The sequence below is a fragment of the Merops nubicus genome, unplaced genomic scaffold, assembly GCF_000691845.1.
Source record: "Merops nubicus isolate BGI_N331 unplaced genomic scaffold, ASM69184v1 scaffold12541, whole genome shotgun sequence".
Taxonomy (NCBI): domain Eukaryota; kingdom Metazoa; phylum Chordata; class Aves; order Coraciiformes; family Meropidae; genus Merops; species Merops nubicus.
The window spans coordinates 43,416-69,913 of record NW_008589081.1 but is presented as its reverse complement, the minus strand read 5'-3'; the positions used below and the strand labels follow the sequence as shown (position 1 = coordinate 69,913).

At 37.8% G+C, this 26,498-nt stretch overlaps 1 protein-coding gene across 1 annotated transcript in view; it reads left to right on the top strand.

Annotated features, from left to right (window-relative positions):
• Positions 1–26,498, top strand: part of LOC103781747 (teneurin-3-like) — a 97,970-nt gene that overhangs the window by 34,543 nt on the left and 36,929 nt on the right. Inside the window, 8 exon segments of the mRNA XM_008949468.1 lie at positions 1,865–2,011; positions 9,460–9,676; positions 10,722–10,841; positions 11,245–11,506; positions 17,077–17,344; positions 17,913–18,056; positions 21,462–21,711; positions 22,120–22,140. Of these exon segments, the coding sequence (XP_008947716.1) occupies positions 1,865–2,011; positions 9,460–9,676; positions 10,722–10,841; positions 11,245–11,506; positions 17,077–17,344; positions 17,913–18,056; positions 21,462–21,711; positions 22,120–22,140 (1,429 nt within the window).

Below are 26,498 nucleotides of genomic sequence, written 5' to 3'. Positions count from 1 at the left end.
TTTCCCTGAGTATCTTTCTCTACTCCTTATTTGTGTATTTTTTTTTCATTAGAATATGGCAATATTCATGGCAATATCCAGGCTTTCACACAATAAGTCTTGAGTGTACCCAGTTGACTCCTAAAATGTTCTGTCAGTATTGCAATTAAATATGTAAGTCATCCATAAATTAAACAGCAGAAAGATTAAGCGAAAAATAGGTCTCCGTACGTCAACAAATACTATTAGCACGTACAGTCTGAAAGAATAAGAGTAGCAAGACTAATCTCAGGCTGGCATAATAGCACAGTATCCATAATTGTAGCATTACCATCCTTCCTCACAAGAGATTTTCCTGATTCTTCACATTCTAAGAGTAACTGGACAAGAACACCCTCTGTAAGGTTTTTTTGGCAATGTTGGAAATTTGGAGCTGATTGAAAGGAGTCAGTAAATTCAGAAGTCTTTAGAAGAAAAAAATAGACTATTACTTCTAAAAGGCTGTTCTAAGCTCAGCTAAGCTTAACTGAGGTGGGTCAGTAGATTAGTTCACAAAGCTAGTAGTTCTACAAAGGGAAGAAGTGTTTAACCATTAACTGAGGTTTTTTTTCAGAAAAGTTTACAGAAAATTGCTTTGTCCAAAAATATCTGATTTGTAGCCACCTCTCAGAAGATATTTAGTGCCATATCTGTACTTGCTTCTGTCAGTGTCTTATCATAGCCGTAGATAAGGAACACTAAAATCTACATATTTATAGTGTTGTCATCTTCATACAGATCATGTTGGCTGCATGCCAGATTCATCATTAGGAAGTGCCAGATACTGTTTTCTTTTAATGCAATGTTAGACTGAAAACAATTATCGATTTTGGATATATTAAATTATTTTAATTGTTTCCCAAATTTTCCCTCCTTGGCCATAAAAGCAGACAAGATAGGATATAAAGGTAACAGCACAAAAGCCTTAGGGAGATTGTCACAAGAAATCACTCTCTGCTATCTGTCTTGAAGCACGTCACTACCGTGTTTTTGTTCAGTCTATCAATGTTTTATTGTGGTCCTTATGGTATTTCATTTTGTCCGTCCTAAGTAATCAAATACGCACAGCTATTACATTTAGTTGAAAATCCTGTTGGTCCTGTCCCATCCGTATGCAGCCTGAATCCTAATGTTTGTTAGAATAGATGCTAAGCTGCTTCACTATTTCCTGGGCTTTGCTTATTCTGTGAAAAGGAATGTATTTTTGGCATAAAGTATAGTCACTGAAACAGGCCTATACTTTGTGCAATTATTTAGCGCACTGTAATTTCACATGAATATACGGCAACTCTGAGACCAGATAAAGTTAATGTACTCTTCTATTACGTGCTCAAAATCATACCTGTTTTCCCACTTAAGAATTTGGAGGGATTTGTTCATAGTAACAGGGAGCTTAAACGTTTGTGCCAGTACGTAACCAATGCTGCATAGAGCAAATAATGATTTATTCTATGGGCACACAAAAAAAAGTATCATTGTCGCACAGCTGTGTTTGCACTATGCTCTCATCTCTCATGACTTCGCCAAAAAAAAAAAAAAGAAAAAATAATTTAAAAAAAAACTTAATTTTGTCTGGCCTGCAGGTATTTAGAGGATTGGTGCATTTATTTCCTGCCTGTACAGGTAAGTGGTGTCTCAAGTGTCAGGCCAATCAAAGATGCCACTTTGTTAAGAATTACATTCCCCGGGTAATGTTGCTGTTCCACTCCATGTGCAATTACAGTATTTTGTGCTGTTCTTAAGGCCTGTTCCCAGTAAGTGTCCCTTGTTTGTATTTTATTTTTCTTTTTCTGTAATTGCAATCATTAAATCACTTGTGATTTTTCTTCTTTGTCTGTTTCAACAGAGGGCTGTCCTGGCTTGTGCAACAGCAATGGGAGGTGCACGCTGGACCAAAACGGCTGGCACTGCGTCTGCCAGCCGGGATGGAGGGGAGCAGGCTGTGACGTAGCCATGGAAACTCTCTGCACTGACAGCAAGGACAATGAAGGAGGTAAGGTGTGCCAACTGGATCTGTAACACTGGGGAGAACAGAGGTTTTACAGTCAGGTGGTTAAATACTGCCATGAGAATCATGCATGTATTTTACCAGCTCTGATGTCTGTAAGAATGCATCCCGGTATTCAGTGCTTTTATATGGTGTGTCAGCAAAGCCCTACAAGCTGCTTATGACAGGTGAGATACATACTTAGAAAATGATGGGAGTCACCTTAGTTTCCTTGCAATGTTCTTTTATACTGAAATAAAACATAGCCTGAACTCAGTGAACTGTAGTGGAGAGGAAAAAAAAAACAAAGGAGTTCAAATTTTCAGCGACCTCACAAGGAAATTATCCCAAGAGAAAACACTGAACAGGGAGTTTACATTTTGACCTATAATACTATTGCTGGAAACAATTGGTTGCCCAGCCTACAGAGATCTTATCCCTCCATAGCCTGAATGCTCAAATAACTGACAGGATGCTCCCAGAAGCCTTTTTTTTTTTTTTTGGCTTGCTTTTCTGCAGTCTGTCATTCAGGTGACAGGTAACAATCTGCAGTGAGATACAGGCAGGACTGTTGACTTAGGGAATCAATCTGCAATCATCATTGTAGGGTAGGGAAGGTAGAGGGGCTGTGACTTTGGCATGACTCTAGAATCACATGAAACCAAGATTAAGTGTGAATACAGCCAAATATTAGATCAACATAATGCTTTTATTGTCTGTCTTTCTTCCCTTTTTCTCACCAACTCTTTTTGTTCAACACCTTCAGATTCAGAACAGAGATAAGAAATTCCATTAGGGCCTCTGGATGATAATAAAGTCATCTATGATGCTGATTTTTCAGCTTTAGACTGCATATGCTTTTGCCATTGCTGATTGACTGTTTGCTCTCATAGCCCAACTGCAGTTGGAAACTTAGGCAGCACAAACTATAAATAACAGCAGCATTTACTTCCTGAGGAAAATAAGTAACACAATTAAAACAGTGCTGCTGTTTATGCCTTTACATGTCATTTGATTTATCATCCTTCTCTATTACATACTGTGTATTTTGAGTCTTTTTTGCACATTTAGGAGCCCAAAGAATTTGATGCAATCTAATATACATAATCTGAACTACCGTGAAGCTGAATTCCTACATGTAGGATGGGAGCAAGAGGATTAATCAGCCATAGAATCTCCACGCAGAGATGTGCTCTTTGGGGTATTAAGTTCACATGGGCTGTGGGATTATGAGCATAAGCAAGAAAGAGAAACCTGCAAGCATGAAAATAGACAAAGCAAAGAGGAGAAACTGCATTAGAACATAAACAACTTGGGGGGAAAATATAGATCATGAAGGGGAAAATAGTTGAAAGCCCAGTGATAGACTAAAAAAGATTAAGTAAACGTTGAAGATAATAGAAGGACGTGCTATCAGAGAGAGAGTCAAGAGCAGATAACAGGGCAGTAGAAGAGGAGCAAGGTGAACAGGAAGGCACATAAATGGAAAAAGAGAAAAGAAGATGCTCCTTCAGACAGAAAACAGCAATAGCTGTTTGTGAGGAAAAGGGGAAAGGGAACAAGGAATTGGAGCAGAAGGATCTAACAGGATGACTTGAAGTTCAAGAAGAAAGAGCAATATTGGGGGGAAAAAAAAAAGCCTAATGCTGGTATTCTGTTGCTTTTTTCCTCACAATTTTTTTTATTATTTCCTTTACAGACATTATGTAGCTGTGTATGAGGAAGGCCTTGCTGAAACAGTTGTTTTGCCATGATTAACCTATATAATGCTGTTTGTCACTGGCATTTCTCTTTCAGTGGACATGATTTTCAGTTGTATGTTTCAGTACAGAGCATATTCTCTTCAGTGTTTGACTAGTGGCTGAGGAAAAGGGTTAAAATATGACAAATTAAATTAAAAACTGGAAATTTACCAAACAAAACTGGGAAAAGAAAGTCTTCTTTACCAGAAGCCCACCTGGAAAAAGAAGCAATGTGGAAAAGAAAGTCTTCTTTGCCAGAAGCCCACCTGGAAAGAGAAGCAATGTTTCTTCCCTTTCCAAGAGTACCTGCTATCAACCTACTCATCTCTTGAGCAAGCCATTCAAATTCCAGACAGCTACAGGGAATGGCCCAAGGATGCTTCTGCTATATTTGTTTATTGTGGGAGATTAGGTTATCTGAGTACTTATGCTGAGTTTATACCCTGACTGCAGGTAGTGTGATTTACATCGCACTAGACTCAGTGGTTATATAATTAAGATTATCTTGGTTGTTAGCTAATTGATATGCTGTGGTTAATGTTTGTATTTCATCCTACAGTGGATAAAAAATACTTCATATATTAATATGAGTATAATTCATTAATAACGGTGTCTGCTGTTCCTTTGATTCCTAGCTCTTTCTGGGGGTGATTGTTCAAAAACTGTCAACATGAGCATCCTAAGGACCTCAATAGCAATATTCTCCATAGGAAATGCTAATGACATCAAGGCATACTTGATCATTTTTTCTTCTAGGTATTATTGACATGCGATGACATGGTTTCTACTCATCTTCCTTTTAATACAGATTTCTGACAGTATTGCAGACCATTTTCTTTTTCTCTAAGTATCACTCTGTATTTCCACATGTTTGATTTGGATAATAAAATACAGGACTTTCTTTACATTTTAGCAACCCACAAGGAATGTGTGTGCAACAAGCAGACCTTAGGCTAAATTAAACTCCTAATGGTTTTGTAGGGAGAGGGGAAGTCAGAGCTGTCCATGAGTGGAATAAGCCTAACTGCTTTAGGAGGGGAAAAAATGCATCACTATTAGACTTTAACAAAATGGACCGTGTTTTGTCAGCACTGTAGGAAGAATAAGCTGTTTACTCTTCAGTTTAGGTACGCCTTTAATGAACAGATTCCTTTGTAAAGTTTGTTTTTATTAGCTCCTATCCAGTTATTAAGAGTAGTTGCACATTTCCAACAGCAGGATTTAAGGGATTATTAATATTCTTTTATTACTAAAACAAAAATAAATACGGTGATAAAGCAAAGCGTGCTTAGCACTGCTGTATTTTTGTAGCTATTTGCATAGACTAGGGCAGCCTGCTCCTGATAAGCATAGTCACAGGGTAGGACAAATTCAGCCTAAAGATTACCTCAACCAGCACCTCCTCTCTGAAAGTGGCTAACAGCATATGCCTAGCAAAAGAATATAATAGGACAAATGTGAATTTATATTTCCTTTGGAACACTGACAGGCTGCTAATTAAAGTAGGAAATTACTGCCATAGAGTGTTTTGATTGTTAGAAGGGTTACTAAGTACAAAGATAACCCAAACTCAATAAATTTCAGAAAGATTGTACCTTAATTAGGGCTGGTACAATGGCATGCTCATGTTCTCTGATTTGTGCTGCAATGCTTCCCATTATTCTTCAGCTTTTTGTTGGCATCTATGGTTGCTGGGGAGCACTGGATTGATATATCCTTAGCATTTATCCATAATGACTCCCACGTTTTCTTTCTGGAGTGACAGCTCATTTGGAGTCCAACACATTTTTTGCTTCTTCACTCCAGCAAGAATGTTGGATTTGAGTACACTACAGGTATGCTTATAGAGATACTGCAAGAGTAACACAAGGGCTTTGTTCAAAGGAGTAAATCAAGGGCTGTTTCTGCTTTTGTGGCTTTTCTGACCAACTGCTCCTACGGGCAGTCATTTTGGGTGTCTATAATTGAGTCCATTGATTACAGGCTGTTGTAAAATTGAACTGTGTGAGGATAACTGAGGTTTGTTAATATAGTTTCCTGTCCTTTCCAGCCTCTTGCCTTAGAGTGCCACAGTCACCCAAAATGTCCTAGTGGGATGGCCGGCATCACAGCTCCAAAACTGCATTCTTCCTATATAAACACTGAATTTCACTTCATGGAGACTTTTTGTTGCCTAAATATATAATCAACTTATTTGCCAAGAATGCGATTTATGTAGGTCCTTGGCACAAATCATCCATTGGCACTGGCAGGATTTGTGCCTAGGAATTATTTTGTCCTCCTATTTTCCTTCCTTCCAGAAGTTTTGTACTTAGCATTTAACTTCCATTCAAAAACAAACATGCCCACTGATATGTCTTATTTTGTAGATATCCATAAATGTGGGAATCCTCTGTTTTGAATCGTCTCATTTAATGTTTTGGGGGTTTTATTAGCCTCTTCAAATAAGCAATCTTATCAATAGCCTGTGCTCCACTGCAAATCTGTGTACTTTGCAACAAAGGGAAAAGTAATATTAGTCAAAATTTTTACAGCTAGACTTTAGTTTTGAGGTAGAAAAAAATAATGCAGTCGTTATGTCTTCTGTGTATGGAAGAACCACTCACATCTAGAACTGAAATGTAGAAAATAGTCTTCTGAGACTGATAATGATTGTCCAGCTGGTTGCAGGAGTTTCTATTTTCTTTTTAATTTCACTATTATATTTGAGTGATATAACTGATAAGCTAGTGTTGAGCAAAGTCTCATATTTTTCAGGCTAAACAAAATTCATCAATAATTTTGTACAGCCATTTTGGAAAGGAAATTTTACTCTGCAATAGAGTACTCAACTGAGTGGTACTAGATAGCTTTATCCACATAAGTACAGAGAAAGAATGAAAAATGTTTTCTCAAGTTATAAGGAGCCAGATTCATAACCATCCGTCACTCGCCTGGGCAAGTGGCTGATAAACTCCACAGAAAAATAACAAACAGCGTATCCCTGTATCTTGCCTGGTGAAAATGAGATTCTTTCACTGATTGATGTTAGCAGAGAGGCTTGTAAAAATGCATTTCCAGCTGATTAGTTCAGAAGGTGTCAATCTCATGCAGTTTTATGACCTGCAGACTATACTCCAGATGTGCATTTGCTTTTTATAAACTAACAAAGATGAATGACGAAATTTGAGCATTTCTTTGGCAACTGCACCAGATATTGCCTGGGAGACCATGCAGAGATATAAAAACCCAAAACTATACTTTTAACCATCAGTACCCTCAGCTTTGACAGTGATCCAGGTTTCTAGAGTTAAAACCAGCAAGAGAGGTCAATACTTCAGCTAGGAAAGGATTTCATACTGTACAAGAATGAGACTGGAAAATCACAGGATTCACAAACTATTTGAGGTTGGAAAGGCTTCTGGAAATCCTCTAGTCCCACCCCCTACTCAAAGCAGGGTCAACTAGACCAGGTTGCTCAGCACTGTGTTGCTTGGGTTTTGAATATCTCCAAGAATGGAGATGCCACATCTTCTCTGGGAAACCCATCTGACCACTTCAACAGTCAAAAAAGTTTTCCTGATGTTTAGACAGATTTTTCTGTTTCAGTCTGTGCCCATTATCTGCTGTCCTTCTGCTGGATGCCACTGAAAGGTCTTTTTTTATATCTTCTCATCAGGGATCTGTACATGTTGATGAGATTACCCCCCAACCCTTCTCTTCTCCAGGCTAAACATTCTCAGCTCTCTCAGCCTTTCCTCATGGGAGAGATCAAGCCCTTAACCATCTTTGTAGCCCTTCACTGAGCTTTCTCTAGTATGTCCATGTTTCTCTTGTACTTGAAAGCCCAGCCTGCACACAGCACTCCAGGTTTTGCCTCACCAGTGCTGAGTACAGAGGAAGGAACGCTTCCCTTGACCTGCTGGCAAATCCTCCTAATGTAGCCCAGTATTTCAGTGGCACCTTCTTTGCCACAAGGGCATGTGGCTGCATATTCAATTTGGTGTCCACCAGGACTCCCAAGTCTCCACAAAACTGCCTTGGAGCCAGCTGTTCCCCAGCATGGACTGGGGTTATTCCTCCCCAGGTGCAGGACTTCACACTTCTCTTCGCTGAACTGCGTGAAGTTGCTGTCAGCCCATTTCTTCTGTCTGTCAAGGTCTGACTGAATGGCAGCATGGCCCTCTGGTGTGTCCTCTGGTGTCCACCAGGACTCCCAAGTCTCCACAAAACTGCCTTGGAGCCAGCTGTTCCCAGCATGGACTGGGGTTATTCCTCCCCAGGTGCAGGACTTCACACTTCTCTTCGCTGAACTGCGTGAACTGCTGACTTGCTGTCAGCCCATTTCTTCCGTCTGTCAAGGTCTGTCTGAATGGCAGCATGGCCCTCTGCTGTGTCCTCATCCCAGGAAAAATCAGTGTTCTTTCTTTTATCTTAAAAAAGTTTAAACTTTGATATACTTAATGATGACTTTTCATCCCTTTCATTTTCCCTGAACTGACTTCAGTGTCAGCTGAGTTAAATAAGAATTTTAGATGTGCAAAAGAATAGAAGTCCCAGTCCTTTTACTATTTTGCCAGTCCTCTAAGTGATCCACATAGCACAGCAATCCTTAGAGGAATACCTTTAGAAGATCTCTGTTTACTTACACTCTTTCTCTTTCAACATATGATTGAACAAAAACGGATGGCATTTTTCCCTTCAGAAAGAAGTTTAAAGCTAGATTCTTTTGTGAGAGAAGCAGTCATGGGCTTCCTCTCACTACTGCATTGGTATGTTTTGCGGTTTAGTGGAGCAAGCAACCTCCCTCTCTAATCTAAATGGAATAATAAAATCTTTGAGCTATTTCAGTCTTGCCGTTCTTTTGGAGAAACAATTATCAGCTATATGATACCATATTACAGTCATCTAGAAATGTTCTGTAGCTGACATTTCCAGGCTCATTTTCCTTATGACTTTACTTAGAGCAAATTAGTAGTTATCAATTTGATCTTGATCTTAATCTTTCACCAAATTAAATTTCCAGTGATGTGACAGATCCAATGCTCATTATACGTGAATATTTCAGCACATAAGCATAAAAGCACCCATGTGTTTAAATCTTGTTTATACTGGCCAGCATTCCTCATCAGTTTACTCAGAATAAAATCTAAATGTTAAATACGGATTTTGTTCTCTCATACATTTTCATGCAAAATAGTTGTGGAAATTGCTTTTGCCACTAGCAACAAAATCTTTCTGCCAAAGTATAAAGGAATCTACCTTGATGAATGTTGTGAAATATTTAAAGCTACTTGCAGCACAGATATGCAAAAAAACCTTCATGAAAACAGCAGAGTGGGAGTTACTTGTTTCTATCCTGTGGCGAGCCAAATAACCTCAGATAAAAGCTACTTAGACCCACTTTTAATATTTATAAGTTAACAGGGTATGCAGAGCCTGAGCACTTTCATTTTCTGGGTTGTTCAACATGTTTTTAGAAAAGTATCCAATAAATAGGTCTAATTTCTACACGATACTGAATGTGTTTAGCTTGCCTGGGTTTCCATGGGAGTTTAAGAACTCAGTAGAAACAAACTCTCTTTCCTTAATTGAAAGTGAATTCATTAAAATATTAATTATTAGTATTCTTTCATACTACATAAATTTTTTGATCTCTCTGCTGTCTGGCTCATTCGCATGCAGTGGGGCAGGAGGAAGAGTTTATTCATTTTTGTGCATTTCTGCCAACAGATGGGCTAGCTGACTGTATGGATCCTGACTGCTGTTTGCAGAGTTCTTGCCAAAACCAGCCTTATTGTCGTGGCCTACCTGATCCCCAGGATATTATCAGCCAAAGCCAACAGTCGCCATCTCAGCAAGCTGCCAAAGCATTTTATGACCGGATCGGTTTTCTTATCGGAGCAGACAGCACTCATGTCATACCTGGGGAAAGTCCTTTCAATAAGAGGTGAGCGTGACTTGTCGTTTACTCGTGAATATGAAAGAAATTGAAGAGTGTGAGATTCATCTGTAGGAGAAGATCCACTGTGACTGCAAATTTCATGGCGTGGACTTCCCACAGAGACCTTTTCTTTTAATATAGAAATATTTTTATATATGTTTAATCTCATTTTCTGTAAAACTCAAATTGCCAGTGCCAGTAGGGTACAGAAGGTACTTGCCATGCTTAGTACCTGTATTCTAACAGGGCACTTCATTAATGATTAAGTAAATCTTTATTTAACCAGTTGATTTGGGCTAGCACAGTTGGAAATACATCAAAGTAATGAAAACACTTCAGAAGGAAAAGTGAAACTGCACTTTTTAAACTGAGCTCACTAAATAATATAAATTATGAATTAATGTAATAGAATTGTTAAGTGCATGCCAGTATAATTGCATAAACCATTTGACTGGCGTTCTATGAAGCAGTAATGACGTGAAAATAAACCGGTAACAGGAAGCAGGTGTCTGGGATCTCACTGAGTGAAGGAAGATGATTTACACTACAACTACTGCGCTTGCAGTAATTTAACAGCATTAATGTGTTTGGGCACAGCAGTTGATTAAAAGTTGTTGCACAAATGTTCTTTATTGCTCTTTTAAATTTTGTACTTCATAGTCCCTGCAGTTTTACAGATTGCTTTGATACTAATTGAAAAGTACATTGCTCTTTAGGCATCTGCCAGAGGTATGACTTGGACTGGGAACATCTAGGGCTTATAAGTCCTTAAAATTCTTCAGTGAATTTCTGGTCTTAGTAACTCAGCACAGATAAAATGAACCAAAGTAAACAAAATTATTGTCTGTAGATTTCAAGACATTTGCTTATACAAAGTAAATTAAGTAAGCTTGTAAAAGTGTTAGAGTCTCAGGAATGTTTTTTTAATGGTAGTTGATAGCACATAGAGATGTGTGTGTGTATGTGTGTGTGTTTGCCCTACTAGCCTTTATTCACTCAAAAGAGAATGGAAAAAGCAAATTTGTAATTTGATCCTGCATCTTTTTCACAGTCTTGCATCCGTCATAAGGGGCCAAGTATTAACTGCTGATGGAACGCCACTCATTGGAGTCAATGTCTCCTTTCTACACTATCCAGACTATGGCTATACAATCACTCGCCAAGATGGAATGTAAGTTCCCTTTGAAGCACTTCTAAGTCACAAAGATGGCAAAGGCATTACTGAAGAGCCGCTTGTAAAAATAAGATAATAATAAAATAATGGAAAAAAAAGACACAAAAAAGTGATTGACCCAAGCTCTGCTCTGTACATCCTTCAAACATTGAACATGCTGATTATGTACTTTAGAAGTAGAAGGACTTGCTTAATTTAAGTGCAGCATCTTAAACTGTCCATTCTCTCAGTGCAGTATTATGTAATAGAATTTAATTGATTTCTCCATTGTTCTTAGGAGAACCATTCTGCTTTCAGACCAGTACAGTGGAATGAAGAATCAATCTGTGAAATGGAGGCTGTGGGTGGCTTTGGGAATTTGCTGACTCTCTAGCTCTGTTGGTTTGGGTTTTTTCCCTAGGTTTGACTTGGTAGCGAATGGCGGTGCCTCTCTGACGCTGGTGTTTGAGCGATCACCGTTCCTGACACAGTATCACACAGTATGGATTCCCTGGAATGTCTTTTATGTCATGGATACTCTGGTGATGAAGAAGGAAGAGAATGACATTCCTAGTTGTGATTTGAGTGGATTCATAAGGCCAAACCCCGTTATTGTGTCATCACCTTTATCCACCTTTTTTAGAATTTCTCCTGAAGATAGTCCTATCATCCCAGAGACACAGGTAAAGCGTGCTCTCCTCTTTCGCTTGGTCTTCTTTCTCTCCCCCACCTTCACAATGTCCTAATTCCATAGGGTATCCTTTTTCCCATTCACTGAGAAATGTCCTTGTCTCTTCAGGGGAAACGCAGAAAATGTATTCAAATGTTTTCATGCAGAGCTCTTAAGAAAAGATCAAAATCATTAAGCAATTCATGGCAGGAGCAAGTTTAAAGTAAAGATGTAAGGAAATTACAGCTAAATGCTTATACAAATCTAGACTGTGCTAGAAAATTGTTGCTTTTATCCTCGCTATCATTTCTGTGCCTTTGATAGTTGCAAGTCAATTAAAAGAAAGTATTTGCAAAACAGCCCACTGAAAAACAGCTCTGATTTATTTGTTTTGGCAACAGATGATAGATTCAGTTCCTGAAGTATTTGGAAAATGGCTTAGATAGATGGGGTATAAATCAAGAAAAAAAAGTAATAGAAGAATTTCAAAAAACACATTTTCAAAATACACTTGTAGTGGTTAGGTAAACAAGTAATTTCATAAGCAGTGGGACTAACGACATGTGGATTCCTACTAATTCCCACCCCTTGCTGTAATTCCAGCTGTCTGCCACATCCAGTCCTTCCCCCACTGACTGACTGCATTCAGCCTTTTTCTCATGGGAGTACCAACTTCGCTATTTCTTCCCTACCTGCACCTCTTCTTTTATAAATCCTAAAGGAACTGAATTACCTTTAGCGATTTCTGCTGTTATTTCAAATGTGCTTGAAATTGGCTACCAGGTTCAAATGCAGCGAGTCTGGAGGGCTGAAAGGCAGGACTGTTGGGTCACTACTTAGGACACCAGCCATAAGGAAAGATAGTATTCTCAGTGGATCCCAGGCAGCTGGTGTTGCTGGGTCATTTACGATGAGGTAAAAACAGTATTGTTGTTAGCTGTGCAAAAAACCCATTCTGGTACTGAGTGAAAACAACATGTTTTCAGCAAGTGGGAGCTGCACAGCCATGCCTGAGACATATCCATTTAAAGTTAGGTTTCCCTCAGAAATGCACAATGCTCAACAGTCCCAAAAAATTCACTACTCTGATAAGAGATGGGGACAACCAGATTCTATTTCCAAAAGAGTGTACTTAGTGTTCTACAAATCCCAAATCGATCAGAGGGGGAAATAAAGTCTGTACCTAAGAAGCAGCACAAAAGAAAATTGAAAAAAGAAGGCAAGCAGTGGGAATGAACAAATGCGGTGGGTAAAGGGATGATCACAGACCCAGCAGATCATTACTCAAGAGAGGTGATAATAAATAACATGTTAACTAAATTTGGACTACTTAGGCATGACTTTATCTACTTTCAATTGCAAGTTAACATGCTCTGCCTAGACTTAACTAACAGAGATTAATCAGTGTGGAACAAGACAGCAAACTGCATGCAGATGAGGGAGATCAGGTTAAGCTGGAGCTGCTTATGTGCATTAGATAGCATTGTTGCTGTCTTTTTCCCAATATAATAAATTCCTGTTTGCCACATATTGCAGTGTGGTCTGACAGAAACGCACATGTGACTCACAACAAGCAATTATGAAATTCAGTTTTTGCAGCTTTCCTTCTCCCCAGCTTCTATTATATGCTGTTATGTACTCTTGCAAGATGCCTTCTGCAGGTCCCGAGCAGCTTGTTTCTGTCACCTCAAGTGTGTGGGAGAATGAAGACTGAAAAATTTTCCTTCAAATTACATGTTCAAGGTTGCCCACTCGTTTTTTTCCTCTGTCTCACTACTAGTAATACTATACAGCAGAAGGTGGCAAAATTTATTTACCCAGAAGAATTCAGGGCAAAATAATAGGCCTCAGGGACTTAATGAAAATCATTGTATGTAACTTCAGGTTCATTGTAGGTAACTTCAGGTAATAAATTAACCTATTCTATCATTTAAACAGGCAGTGTAAAAGGAATTCTAGATATTCCAGTACTACATGGATGTTGCATCCTAATTTCACTTAGCTAAAATCTCTAGAACTTCAAGCTTGTACTGAGAAAAAAAAATGAAGATTACTCTTAGAGCCAAATACCTATATTGTTGCATCCTTGTTTTCCAGCACATTTGCTGGCTTTCTTCTCTTTTGCTTTCTGTTTGAAACTTTATAAGCACCACTTGATTCATTCTTTCATGCACTCTTTTTTAGGTTTCTACACATCTATGGCTTTCCCTATCCTTCTTCTCCTTGTTATCTCAGCAATGTTTTAAGTCTAGGAAAAACAAGCATTTATTTTTTTCCTTTTTATTTCTCCTTGCTTTATATTGTTAACTCGAGGATATTTCTTTCCGAGCCTTAATTCTAGGGGAAGTCTTTTTAAAAGGATGAGATTTTTCCATCTCAGTATGAGCCAGTTTCAGATTCTAATTAAAGAAGTATAATTTTAGTACTCCTTGGTCTCACAGTTTGTGTAATAGCAGCAGTTGCCAATATCTACGTCTGCCTAAAAAGTTTGACTTGCCTCTTAGACCAAGGTGATGTTATGTTGTAATGCTCAACTGTTGCTTCTTGGCAAAGAACCCTTTCTGACATTAGGACTAAAGTTTGCACTCAGTTTATGAAATTTGTTCTCAGACCTTCTATTGAAGTTGCTGATTTTGCTGAAAAAAGTCATGGCAATACAGCAGATATTTTTCCCCCTTAATTGAATAAATTCCTTATTCAGGGTTCTTAATAGCATCAAAGCATGTCACAAGAATCATATTATATTTTGGAGCAGGAAAGTATTGCAGAGCCTGACCAGCTTTAGTCCTGCTAGCCACAAGAGACAAGGAGCCCTGCACAATTTATGTGACTCTGTCGCCAGCTTGAACTCTCAGGACAACAAACTGTGAAAATTGAGGTGACCCTTATCTCAGTCCTGTAGGTTAAATATTTCACAGCTGTCCTTCAAAGAAGCTTCATTGTCCATAAATAAAATGTCAGCCGTTAGAATTTGGTGGTTGAGCTATAACTCAGACCCCTTAGGGTATCAGCCTTTCTGAAGGTAGTTTGACACTCTATCTGTAAAAGCTAAAGTGCAGACAGCTTGGTTGTGTTGGCGATTCCTGATGTGACTTTTATACCCAGTGACTTTTTTGATTGCTTTACAATTGATGTGTTGTCATGGCTCCCATAGGATGCTCTCTGCTGTGCCTGATGATTTAACTTTTCTGATGAATGTTAAACTGTTTAATTCTCTTTGTAATGCTTGGTTCTGGGAGAGAAATTGAGATGTATAACCTTACCTCCACATTTCTAAACTTCTCAAGAAAATAAAGTACTACAGAGGATATTTTATGGAAAGAAGGAAGTTACAAGTCAGATTTCCACCAGGTATTTGAGGCTTCTGCAGAAACTAATAATAGGGTATCAGTTTTTGTTCTGAACCTCACTGAGAACTGTGTGAGTGTCCTAGTTTCTAATTTGATAGTAATCCAAATACACAGTGGAATTTCCTGGAAATTGAAACTTCAAGGTGTCCTCTTTATTGCCTGTTAACGCAGCCAAGAGTACTGGGAAGACCACCTAAGTGTTTAACGCTGCTCTTCCACAGTTGCAGTTGTAAAAGAAGCAATGGTCGTAACAGGAGACCAGTGAAGTCTATTAAATTGTGTCCTATTACAAGCATATTATTTCTTTTTCTCCTCTTGCTTACAGAGACCTCCATCTGTTCAGCTAGTTTTAATGTGCAGGATATGAGCGTCCTGCTGATGTCTTGAGGAGGAATTTGTCTTTTGTTCCTAGGTGGTTTGTGTTTTTCCTTCAAAGTCTTAGGAAACGAATATGTTCACAATCACTTACCTCTCTAGAGGCAGGAGTTGTTTGTGTAGAAAAGATTTACTTGTTCTCTGGCTTAAATACTGTGCATATATTGGACTGAGGAAGAGCAGACTAGATTTACAAACAAAAATTACACCACTTAACCCCTTCCAACTGATGGCACTGATTGTCATTTTTTCTCACTGATGGCAGGTTGATGGTGGGGAGAAAAAAACAAATTGGAAGATTAAGAATTAAGAATTTTTAAATCTGAATTTAATGTGTCTAATATCTTCCAATTCCTCCCTTCCCTTTTCCTTCTAGCTCAATTATAGTCTTACTGGAGAATAGTTGCATGCCTAGAAATATCCCTTGTAAATAATTCATACCAGACAGTAGTCAAAATACTATTTCCAATTTTTTGTTGCTGTTATTGGGAAGGAGATAGATATCATGGATACCATATAAATCTTTCTTTATATCCCAGCAAAAGTGATAACATAGATGATGGTGTAACACCTGTTGATCTCAAGAGCATAAACTACATTATTTGGCCCTATTCAACACAGTCAGTTGTTTAAAAGCAATGTCCAAGGATTTCTTAAACATAGAGAGCTAAATTACCACTTCTTTAGTGGCCAGCTTTTGATCCCACTGATGTCTCAAGCCTAATACTTATGACAGTGCTCTCCCTGAAGTCTACTTTCCACTAATATTAATTAGTGTTTGTCTTCAGACTTTAGTACTAGGAGACAGGAAAGCAAAATAAAGCTTTCCAAATTTACTTACCCAGTGGTGCTCTTTTGACACTACCAAGGCTTTGGGCTTGTTCTTTGGTGCCCTTTGCCCTCTCTTCCCACCAGAAAAACATTATCTTTGTAAATGTGTCCAGATATGTTTTTCATTTTTTTTTCTCCAATAAGTTGAGATACTTGGTTCTTCTGAAGAGCTGGCTCTCAGTGTTTATGTCCTGACTGAGGTATGGGACAGTATAGACTGTCTTCATCCATGTTATGCAGAAACCATCCATCCATCCGTCCATCACCCAGAAATGCTCCTCAGCTCAGAGAAAAAGACAAGGTAGAAGGGGGGAGGAACCTTTTAAAAATAAAATTGAATCATTGCACCTCTCTGAAATGAGAAAGTGGTGAGCTGATATCTGAGTAGTGAATATTGATCAGGAAATGTGGAAAAGCTTTCCCTAAGGCATCCTGCTTCTCTATCTTTGAAATAAATGGAAGAATGCTCTAGTTTAAAGTATTTACAATCCTCAGGTAATGCAAATAGTAAACCACCTAAAAGTCTTTTCTGCTCCTTCTACAGGAGCAATTAGACTTCTTGGCCCAAATCTGACCCTTCACAGTGCTAAGAGGTTCTACTGTCTATTATTATCTATCCATAGCTGGGACATGGGTGGCAGCATAAGGAGGGGCTATTTTCACTTAGATGAAAGATGCTTTTTTGCCTCTTTTGGAAAAAGAGCTGGGGATGTTTTCCCTCTCCTGTATGCTTCTTTTCTTCCCATAAAAATAAAGGAGAGATTTTTTTTAAATCCTTCAGCAGAAAGTATCAACTAAGCAGCCTCAGTATGACAGAGAATTTAGACTTTGCTTTTCTGGAAGGAAATGAAATGCTGATATTTGTTTATGTATTTTTTACTTTATTAAATGAAGGCCAGATTTGGATGATGCTTCCTAATGGTTTGCCATGTAGCACCATGTCATCCTCCTTTTATGATAGCTTCATTGTTCTGTTTAATTTCAAAATCATTGAAATACTGTATTTTTTTTTCCTACCAATCCACAGGTACTCCATGAAGAAACGACAATACCAGGAACTGATTTGAAGTTATCATACTTAAGCTCCAGGGCTGCAGGATATAAATCTGTTCTGAAGATTACTATGACCCAATCTGTTATACCATTCAATTTAATGAAGGTTCATCTTATGGTGGCAGTGGTTGGAAGACTTTTTCAAAAATGGTTCCCTGCATCCCCAAATCTGGCTTACACTTTCATATGGGATAAAACTGATGCATACAACCAGAGAGTCTATGGATTATCTGAAGCCGTTGGTATGTGTATTACAGAGGCTTTTGCATTTTTCCTGTTGTCTTGAAAATAGGGAGGTACATCTCAAATACATGTATCCATCAAGTAGAAAATGTTTAACGGAGTTTAAAATAACAATAGATATTAAACTGTATTAGAAAATACTAATATAAACTTTGAATTATAGGGAAAAAAAACTTCCTTTCAAAAGCAAAAACAGATCACAGTCATTTTTCACTTCTAGTTCTTTGCCACTTTGTAGCCCTCAGCCTAATAATGCAGTATGGTAGTCTGCACGCTCCTCATACTTTAGAGCACAATAGCATTCTTATGTACTTCACAAAATGGCTTTCCTCCTGTACCTGTCCTAATCAACTTTTAATAACTAAAATTATTTTAATAACCCAAGATTTCTTTTTAAAGGATTTTGGAATTCAGTTTAGTGTTTTCAGAATATCTCAGTTAGCCATAGGGATTTTTAAGTAGCCTGGAAGAAGAGAAAAACGTATGTAGTTTAAGGGAATCACATTGTTTAAAGTCTTCTTCTGAACGAGATCCTGTACTTAATGAGGAAATTTACTGTTATTTCAGTGTCTGTAGGTTATGAATATGAGTCTTGCTTGGATCTAACCCTCTGGGAAAAGCGAACTGCCATTTTGCAGGGTTATGAACTGGATGCTTCCAACATGGGTGGCTGGACATTGGATAAACATCATGTATTGGATGTTCAGAATGGTAAAGAGTTCATTTTTTTCTTGATAATTTTAGTACTTAACTGCCCTATACTTTAGATGTCTCATTCTAACTGTTCAAATGTTTTCTTTGTTATTTTTTAAGAAAAAAGGAAATAATGGAGTGGTTTGTATATGGTGAATGCTTTGAGCTTTACAGTATACGTCATGTTTCTTCACTGTATAAGTACATATGCCTTAAGAATTTCATCTAAGTGTCAGCCTGTTATGCTTACAAAAAAAAAAAAGAAAGTTGAAATTGTTTTTAGAAGTTGAGTGATGCTACAGGAACACTATTTCTAGAGCAATTGTACATCAGCACTGTTGGGGTTTATTGTCTGTATGTTAACAGCACCTTGAACAATGTTTTCACTTCCAGTTTTCAAAATTACCTAAAATTAAACAACAGTAAGGGACATTCCTGCCAAACTGTCACTCCCAATATTAAATCCCTTATTTATACAGGAGGTGTTCCTCTTCACATCATGATATCCCCAGGCCCAGCATTGCTGCCCACAGGAGCAGTTAGCACATGGGTACTATCTCTTCTGGAGGATGAGCACTCAGTGACACTGTCTTCCCATTTAAACCTTTCCATGAGGTGAATCCTCCCCAGGATGCTGTGGTCAGCTCAGCACACAGCAGCTGACAGATGATGCCTCCATGAGCCAGCAAGGGCACCTGTGTCCCTTGTGCAGGACAGAGTCCAGTCGCTAGCGAGCCAATCTTCCTTAATTTCAGTGAAAAAATGAGGAGCAATACATACTTATAAGAATTATACCTTGGCAACACTGTGAATTTGTCCACTGTGCTACTCAGCAACTCTCTGGACAGTGTCATGCAGAGGAAACCCCAGCTCAACTCTGAACTGGAAGGAATTTGGAAAAATTTGGCTGGAAGCATGTAAGAAAGGTGAATTCAGCAGAGTTAACATGGCTCAAGGTGGGAGTTTGTCACTCTAGATTTTGAAGGCAAAGGAGGAGCCCAGAAGTAATTTGGCAGATGAACATCACTTCTGCAGTACCTAGTGCCCCTTGGAGGTCTCCCACTACTAGTACATGAGCTTATTTTGTGTCTTATGCTAATGACCAGCTAAAGCGTTGCTTCTCACTGGTAGAAAAAACAAGGTGACCACACCAAGAGAAAAAGTGTCATTGTACCTAACTTAAGATGTCAGCAAAATCCCGTGCAGATTATTGTAAGGTAATCCAGCTAAAAATGTAAAGAGATATAATTATGTATATATATATGATCGATTCTGTTCACAAGGTAAATTGATGGTAGCTTTAAATTATGTACAAGAGTACGTTTAACAAGTAATGACTTTTCAAAGTGACATGTGTCTAATTGAATAAGCAAAGTGGAGAGTTGTAATGAGAAGGTGGATGAGCTGGAGAAATTTATTCAGGAGAGTGCAGAGAGTGTTCGTACGGACAAGCAGAGGTACTGCAGTAAATAGTCTAATGTACATCTTTTAGTCTGTGATAATAGAGGAGAAATGTGAAGGACCAATTTTTCAAGGTAATGACAGAATAAATCAGGTGCAATAGTGCGCTGTGCTGACTTGTAGAATTCCTCTGATGAAAATTAGAGAACTCAGCTATTTCAGGCAAAATTATGGTGCCATGATTGTCATAAATGATGTAATCATCGGAGAGGGGATTTTCTGTACTGTTAATGCATTCTTGCTTTAACTATTCATGAAAAATATGTTCTCCTTCTTTTGATTTAGATTACTTATTTAGATTACTTGCCATTAGGTTTCCATAAACCATTTTCATTCTTCCTGATTTTATCACATATATTGGCTTTATGTTTATAATCTCCTGAATTTTATAACATTAAAAAGTAGTGAAGACATCTAAAACATTTGAAGAGGAAAACAAAGTATTTTTTTTCTCATATCTTTCAATATAAAGACTGCATTATGGGAGTGAGGAGAGAAAGAGGAATACATCTTAAATTTCTCCTAAGCATCTCAGAAGAGAAATGTGTCCCTCAGCCCCATACTGCCTTTGAAACTCTGAGTACACAATCAATAAAACACGTATCACTCTGAAGTACAAAGTGACATGTGGTTTACATGGATTATACCACAAAAAGACATATTGTGACTTATGAGTATAACCATAATAGCTGACCATTTGTAGAGTACAGTTCAATGGATTCATTGAGGGATATTTATACATATATATAAAAAGAGGGTCCCAGAAACATTTTAACACACTATAAAGTCACACTTTTTTTTCCTAAGACTGAAGATTTAACATAAAGCGTGCATTTTTCTTCTCAGATTTCCTATGGAGGCTGTAAGGAAGAAAAATACTGCTGGCACATTGCTTTGTCTTCACAAAATTATTGTTTCTTTCATGCCTCAAAGCAGAATTAAGTTTAAGAGGCAGGTTGGCCTGGCACCACATTTTTTTGCTGTCTTGACATTTTTAATAACTGCCTATAACTGCAGACGTGGTATTGAAGCAGACTTTGTTGCCAGAGGTATATTTTTGTTGTGATCTGAATAAAGAGTCTTTTAAATGTAAAATTGAGGCAATCTCCAAGTTTTTGAAGTAGCTCTTTAATTAATATTTACAGTTTGCAGCAGTAATCCACTTTAGATTACAATTGACATCATAATAATGATTAGTTATAGTAGGACTTCACCAATACAAGTTTTGAATGTATTTTTTTCTTTTTCATAACATATGCCCAGTTAGAATTTCAGTCATTTCTAAGAAATTTCAAAACTAAAGATTTAGGGACAGAGAACTTGGTTTCTTTCAGTATACCCTGCGTTTCCTTCAACATGACAATTGTTATTCTGAATTAGAACTATTAAAATTACTAACACTTAAAAATAAGAATGACTGAAAACTTGTTCGGGTTTTAAATGCTAGTGTTAGAACTATTAAAATTACTAACACTTAAGAATGACTAAAAACTTGTTTGGGTTTTAAATGCTAGTGCATTTAGTATTTGTACTACATTTTGTGGACAAGATAATTGAATGCTTTTTGTGTCTGTGACTTAAATACAACTATAAATGTTTTAATGAAAGTTCTGTTAATTGTAGTGAGAAAAATATGGTGGTGAAACAGAATTTCTTTACTGGAAGAGGTGTGAGATAATGGAACAGGCTGCCCATGGAGGTGGTGGAGTCACCATTCCTAGAGGTGTTCAAAAAACATGTAGTCGTGGCACTTGGGGACATGGTTTAGTGGTCGTGGTAGTGTTGAGTGATGGTTGAACTTGATGATCTTGTAGATCTTTTCCGACCTTAATGATTCTGATTCTATGAAATTATGTTCATCAACTAAAAGGATATTTAGAATACTTATGCATGATTTTATGAACATACATCCAAAGCTTTTGGTTTTTGTTTTGTTTTGTGTTGGTTTATATTATCTGCCAGGAATCCTCTACAAAGGAAATGGTGAAAATCAATTTATATCTCAGCAACCCCCGGTGGTTAGTAGCATTATGGGCAATGGAAGACGACGCAGCATCTCCTGCCCCAGTTGCAATGGTCAAGCTGACGGTAACAAATTGTTGGCTCCAGTTGCCTTAGCTTGTGGGATAGATGGCAGTCTTTACGTGGGAGATTTCAACTACGTTCGGCGGATATTCCCCTCTGGGAATGTAACCAGTGTTCTGGAGCTAAGGTATGGGGTTTTTCTCATATCGGGCTTTTGGAGTTGTGAATTGCTGCTGCAAACTAAAGTATGGGATAGATTTCTGACATTGTGTAAGATATTGTTTAGAGTTTCCACATGTTTTTGGGGAAAAGAAATAAACATATGAAAAAGTATTTAATACCGAAGTGAAAATGTTATACCCAGATAAAATATTTTAACTGTGCTTATCTAAATTGTGTGAATTTAATCTACCCAAAGTAGTTATTCCATGGATTTTAAGTTAACCTACATAGTCGACATGAGTGGACAAAAGATGATCGTTCACCACTTAACTAATGATAGATGTAAATGTTGCCGCCTTTTCATCTTTTAACATCCTTTCTGAATGTTTTTCTAATAATGTTTTTCTGTTCTTTTTTACTTGCTCCCAACAAGAAATAAAGATTTTAGACATAGGTAAGCATTCCTTAAAGAAGATTTATATTTTTCTAACTGTTCTTTTTTAACAAATGAATGCTTATAATGGAGAACTCATTTCTGAGATGTATTATTAGAAAAGAGGAGTATTTTTCAAAAATAATGAGTTCATATGTTTTAGTTATGTCAGCTGTCAGGCTGTATCATCCTTTCGGATATGAGTTCCTCTTTTCTCATCACTCACTGTCCTCAGTCAGGCTTCTTTTTATGCTTGTGTGTGATCTCCTTTGCCGTCCCCTCGTCTCTGCTTACTCCTAGTCCTTGCTGGCAGCACTTCTGCTGATCATATAAAAACTCACTCATTAATCAGACATGATGAGAATGGCATATGAATAATAAAATCATGAAAGCATCAAGTGAGTTCATTTCATTAGCCTTTTGATGTTGAGTCTTTTCAGGCCCACAGTTAACAGGTTTGTTTCTTTAAGGATGAACTTCTCTTAATAATGAAAGTTGAAGATGTCCTATAATACAACTCCAGGAGTCAAGATTTTAAAGTAAACCAGGATTCATAAGACCAGTCATAAACCCAACAGTGATCAGAAGGATTGTATAGTACATTTATCCATCCTTGCTTTGTTACAGTAGTGACAGGAACAGAAGAGAAGAAGGTGGATGCTTAGAATTGCTTTGCCACAGCACTCAGCACTGATAAGGAAACAAAACCAGATTTATGCTAAAATCTGTTTGATACCTGAAACCCTGCAAGACTTTGTGGCGGAACTGTTAAGTATAGGGCTTAGCAGCCCTGTTGGTCCCTTTCTCTGCTTTTTTTCTGCTAATCATTTTCCTTCCTGGTTTTAGAACAAATTCCAGAGAGTCATATCTCAGATTTCCTTTTATTTTTTCAAATTTGCTTTACTTTTGACATACTTCTTTGTGAGGAGGGGGTTTATGGTTTTGAAAGTATGTTTCAAATGTGTTAGGCAAAAAATTCCATGACTAAATAAGGTGTTTGCATCAGTGCTAATGATCAGATCTGGGAGCTGATGCACAGTTTAGCTGGTTTTATTTTATTTTACAGGTGTTAGAGGCAGTCCCTTCTATTTGGTGGTTTTAGGTTTTCGCTGTTATGTTTAACTTGCATTTGTGCCATTACTTTTGAAAGAATGCTACCCCTTGTGGTATCACAAAGTTGTGATTGCAGATGGATAACATGTTGTCTTGTCAAATATATGGAATATGGAACAATAGTTAAAATGGGAATTTGGAATGGCAAAACAGGGTGACACAACAGGATGTGTAAGGAGGTTTGTTTTGCTGTGATTTACTAGCAGCGCCCTCTCCTGCCTCTGACAGAGCTGTGGCCACAGGCTCAACTGTGATGTTTCAGAAACTAGATCCACAGAGAAGCTGGTGAGGGAGAACATTGAAGGTTTTGTCCTTTATTCATGCCTATGCATGCATAAGCTCCAGGTAGCAAAACTGCAATCACAGTTTACAAATTAGTGTAAGAACATTTTCACGGGCTGATGTAACGCCTTTGAAGTGGGGTTCCTCCTGAGGCAGAAGGAGGTGTAGAGGACCATGGAGAACTGGCTCTGCAGGAGTGGTTGTAGATTCAGCAGGCAGGAGTTGTGGACCCCACTGTCCAGCCTGACATGGTCTACTAGGAGTTTGAGTTTTCTCTCCCATCATGCTGCATTTATCCCAGTGTCCACTCTTCGCCTTAGGTTTGCTGCCTCAGTGGCTTCCTAAGCCACCAGTGACATCTTTATGGTTAATATCCCCTGGCAGCTTTTTATTCTATTAATTTAGCTAATTTTTATTTAACGTGTAAAATTTTAGTATCCACCAAATACTGTTGTCATGGACTCCTCAGCTTAAGGATGAACTGTGAGACCAAATAGTTTCTTTTGCTTGTGCAAAGTTGTCCAGAGCCCTGTGAAATGCTGCAGAAAATGGAGAAGCACATTAGTCTGGACTGTAGAAGAGGGGGGCAAACTGCCCAGTTTCACAGGCAACCCCTTCAAATTGCTGAGGAGATTTCTATTTAAACTGCAGTTTGGAAAACAGCCTTCAACAGACCACTTTGCAATATGTAATTACTAGGTATCAAAACTAAGAAAATACACTAAAATACGCATTTCCCAAGTAAAACTAAATGCTAGTTTAGATCTATTATCCATTCAAACAGTCAGCTTTCCTCACCTATAAACACAGTGCTTCAGCACAGAGAGTGATGTGCCTCCCAACTCAAGGAGCCTGTACTCTAAATTAGGGAGACAATGCGGATCAAATTTATCCTTTCATGTACCAGTGACCTAACATTTTTTCAGTCTCAAAGCTGAACTGATGTCTTTATACACACTGCTGCCTATGGGTGATTAATGCTGATGGGCATTCATGGAAGAAGTAATTTTTAGAAGGACTTTGAAGACAGGGAGGTCATTTGTAGGCTATGGCAGTATCCCAAGTCTATAGAGATCCAGAAAAGTTTAGCAAAACATAAAAATAGCTTTGAAGGTATATGGTTTAGAAGGCACAGAATGAATGGGAGAGAGGGAGGGACTGAAGCAGGAAGAATATTTTTTTTAAATTTGTGCATGGAGAATAATGTAGGTGATCCGACAGCTGAAGAATTAAAAGACTAGCACAGGCAAGATAAAAGCAGTGGGAGATAGATCATTACAGCTCTGTGCCTGTGTGTGTGCACTTTAAATTCAAAGCACTTATTATTCCTTGGCGTAGACAGGACAAGTTAACTTATAGTCATTTGTCGTTACAGGAGCCCATGTTGGTATGTAGCTTCATGTTCTGCAGAGCTACTGACAGTGATTAGGTGGCACCGAATGAGTCTAAAAGTCACTGACTGTGGATTTTATTTCTTCATGTTTGTTGTTATTGGTAGAAGCTTAATATCCTTGCAAGCTACAATGAAATAGAATAAACTCTGTGCAGCTTTCCAGCTGTTGGCTGCTGATCCATGTAGTATTTTTGTTATCTGCATAGTGTGCATGGATGTTTTCTGGCTAGAAGACAAATGTGGTTTTCACTGGACAGTTATGCAGTTCCTCAAGTGGTGCCTTGCTCCTGTGAATTAATGGGTTTTTTTTTCTATCAGCTAAAACTACCTCAGCTTTTTAACCTTCACTTGAAAAGAAATGCTGAAGTTAAGCTTCTTGCATTAGCTCAGAAAGGAGCCATTAGAGATCTGTGTATGACGAATTGGAGAGTTTATATTGATTCAGTAAGAACATCGTATGCTCTCCCAAACTTCAGTGGTTTTTTAATAAAATGAGAAAATATCCTTAAATTATCAGCTGTAATTTGTTTTGTTTTGATGAGGATACACTAATGCATCCCAAGTAAGATGAGCTTTGTCGTTTTTGTTGGAATTAATTAGAACATTGAAATATTTTCGTATTGATGAAGAAAATAGCTTTACAAATGCTTTTTAGAAAGAAATAATTGTGTTGGGCATAAATTATTTAGTTATTGATTTGATAACTCTTTATTCCAACAACTGAAAAACATGATTGAGGCAATGTTAGATGAGTTGAAGAGGGATACTTTAATTTAGATTTCAGCAGTATAAGAAAGGACTTTATTACTTTATTTTAAATTACAAAATGCACTTGTTGCATTTTGCAACGTGTCTATATTTGAAGCGTCTGCAAAGTTTCTTAAAGACCAAAGTAATCACACAAATGAGTATAATTTAATTTGCAGTCTACAGAGATATAAATAATTCGTAAGGTACATATTGATCATCTTCAATGATCTCTGTGTAAATTAAGGTCTCGAAAGTACCTTTCAACTATGTAGTGTGTTGGCAATAACAGGTTTCTAACAGACAGAAATTTAAAGTAAGCCTACATTTGATTGTTTTCAGACAAGCTGTACAACACTCAGCTCTATAGCAGAGTTTTTTAAGAGGTGCTAATCACTGTGTTTTATTTCATTAGTCTACTGCACTTGGTTTCTTCGTTCAAACCAACCTGTTAAAAGTCTTAAACCCAAAGAAAGTCCTACTTACGCAACACTTTTTTTTTTTCTGTTTTTGTAATTGGATAACTATAAAAATCTGTCCCTGCTAATAGACATCATTTGTTCACAACTTGTTCCTGTTGGTCTCTTGTTGCTTTTTCCAAGTGGCAGTACATAAAAATGTGTTACATTAGCACCATTATGTATTTGCAAAATGAGAAGTATAGCATTCTGTGAACAGATGTTTGGCTATCACCAAGACTGGTAGATCTGTTTCAGCAGCCCTTTTGCAAACATCAGAAGTGGGACTGACTGTTCTGACACCCTCCTTCCAATCCATTAGGAGAGCATCTGAAATTACCTCCTGTATTTACATGACCTTATTTCAGCTCTTCATGCCATAAATT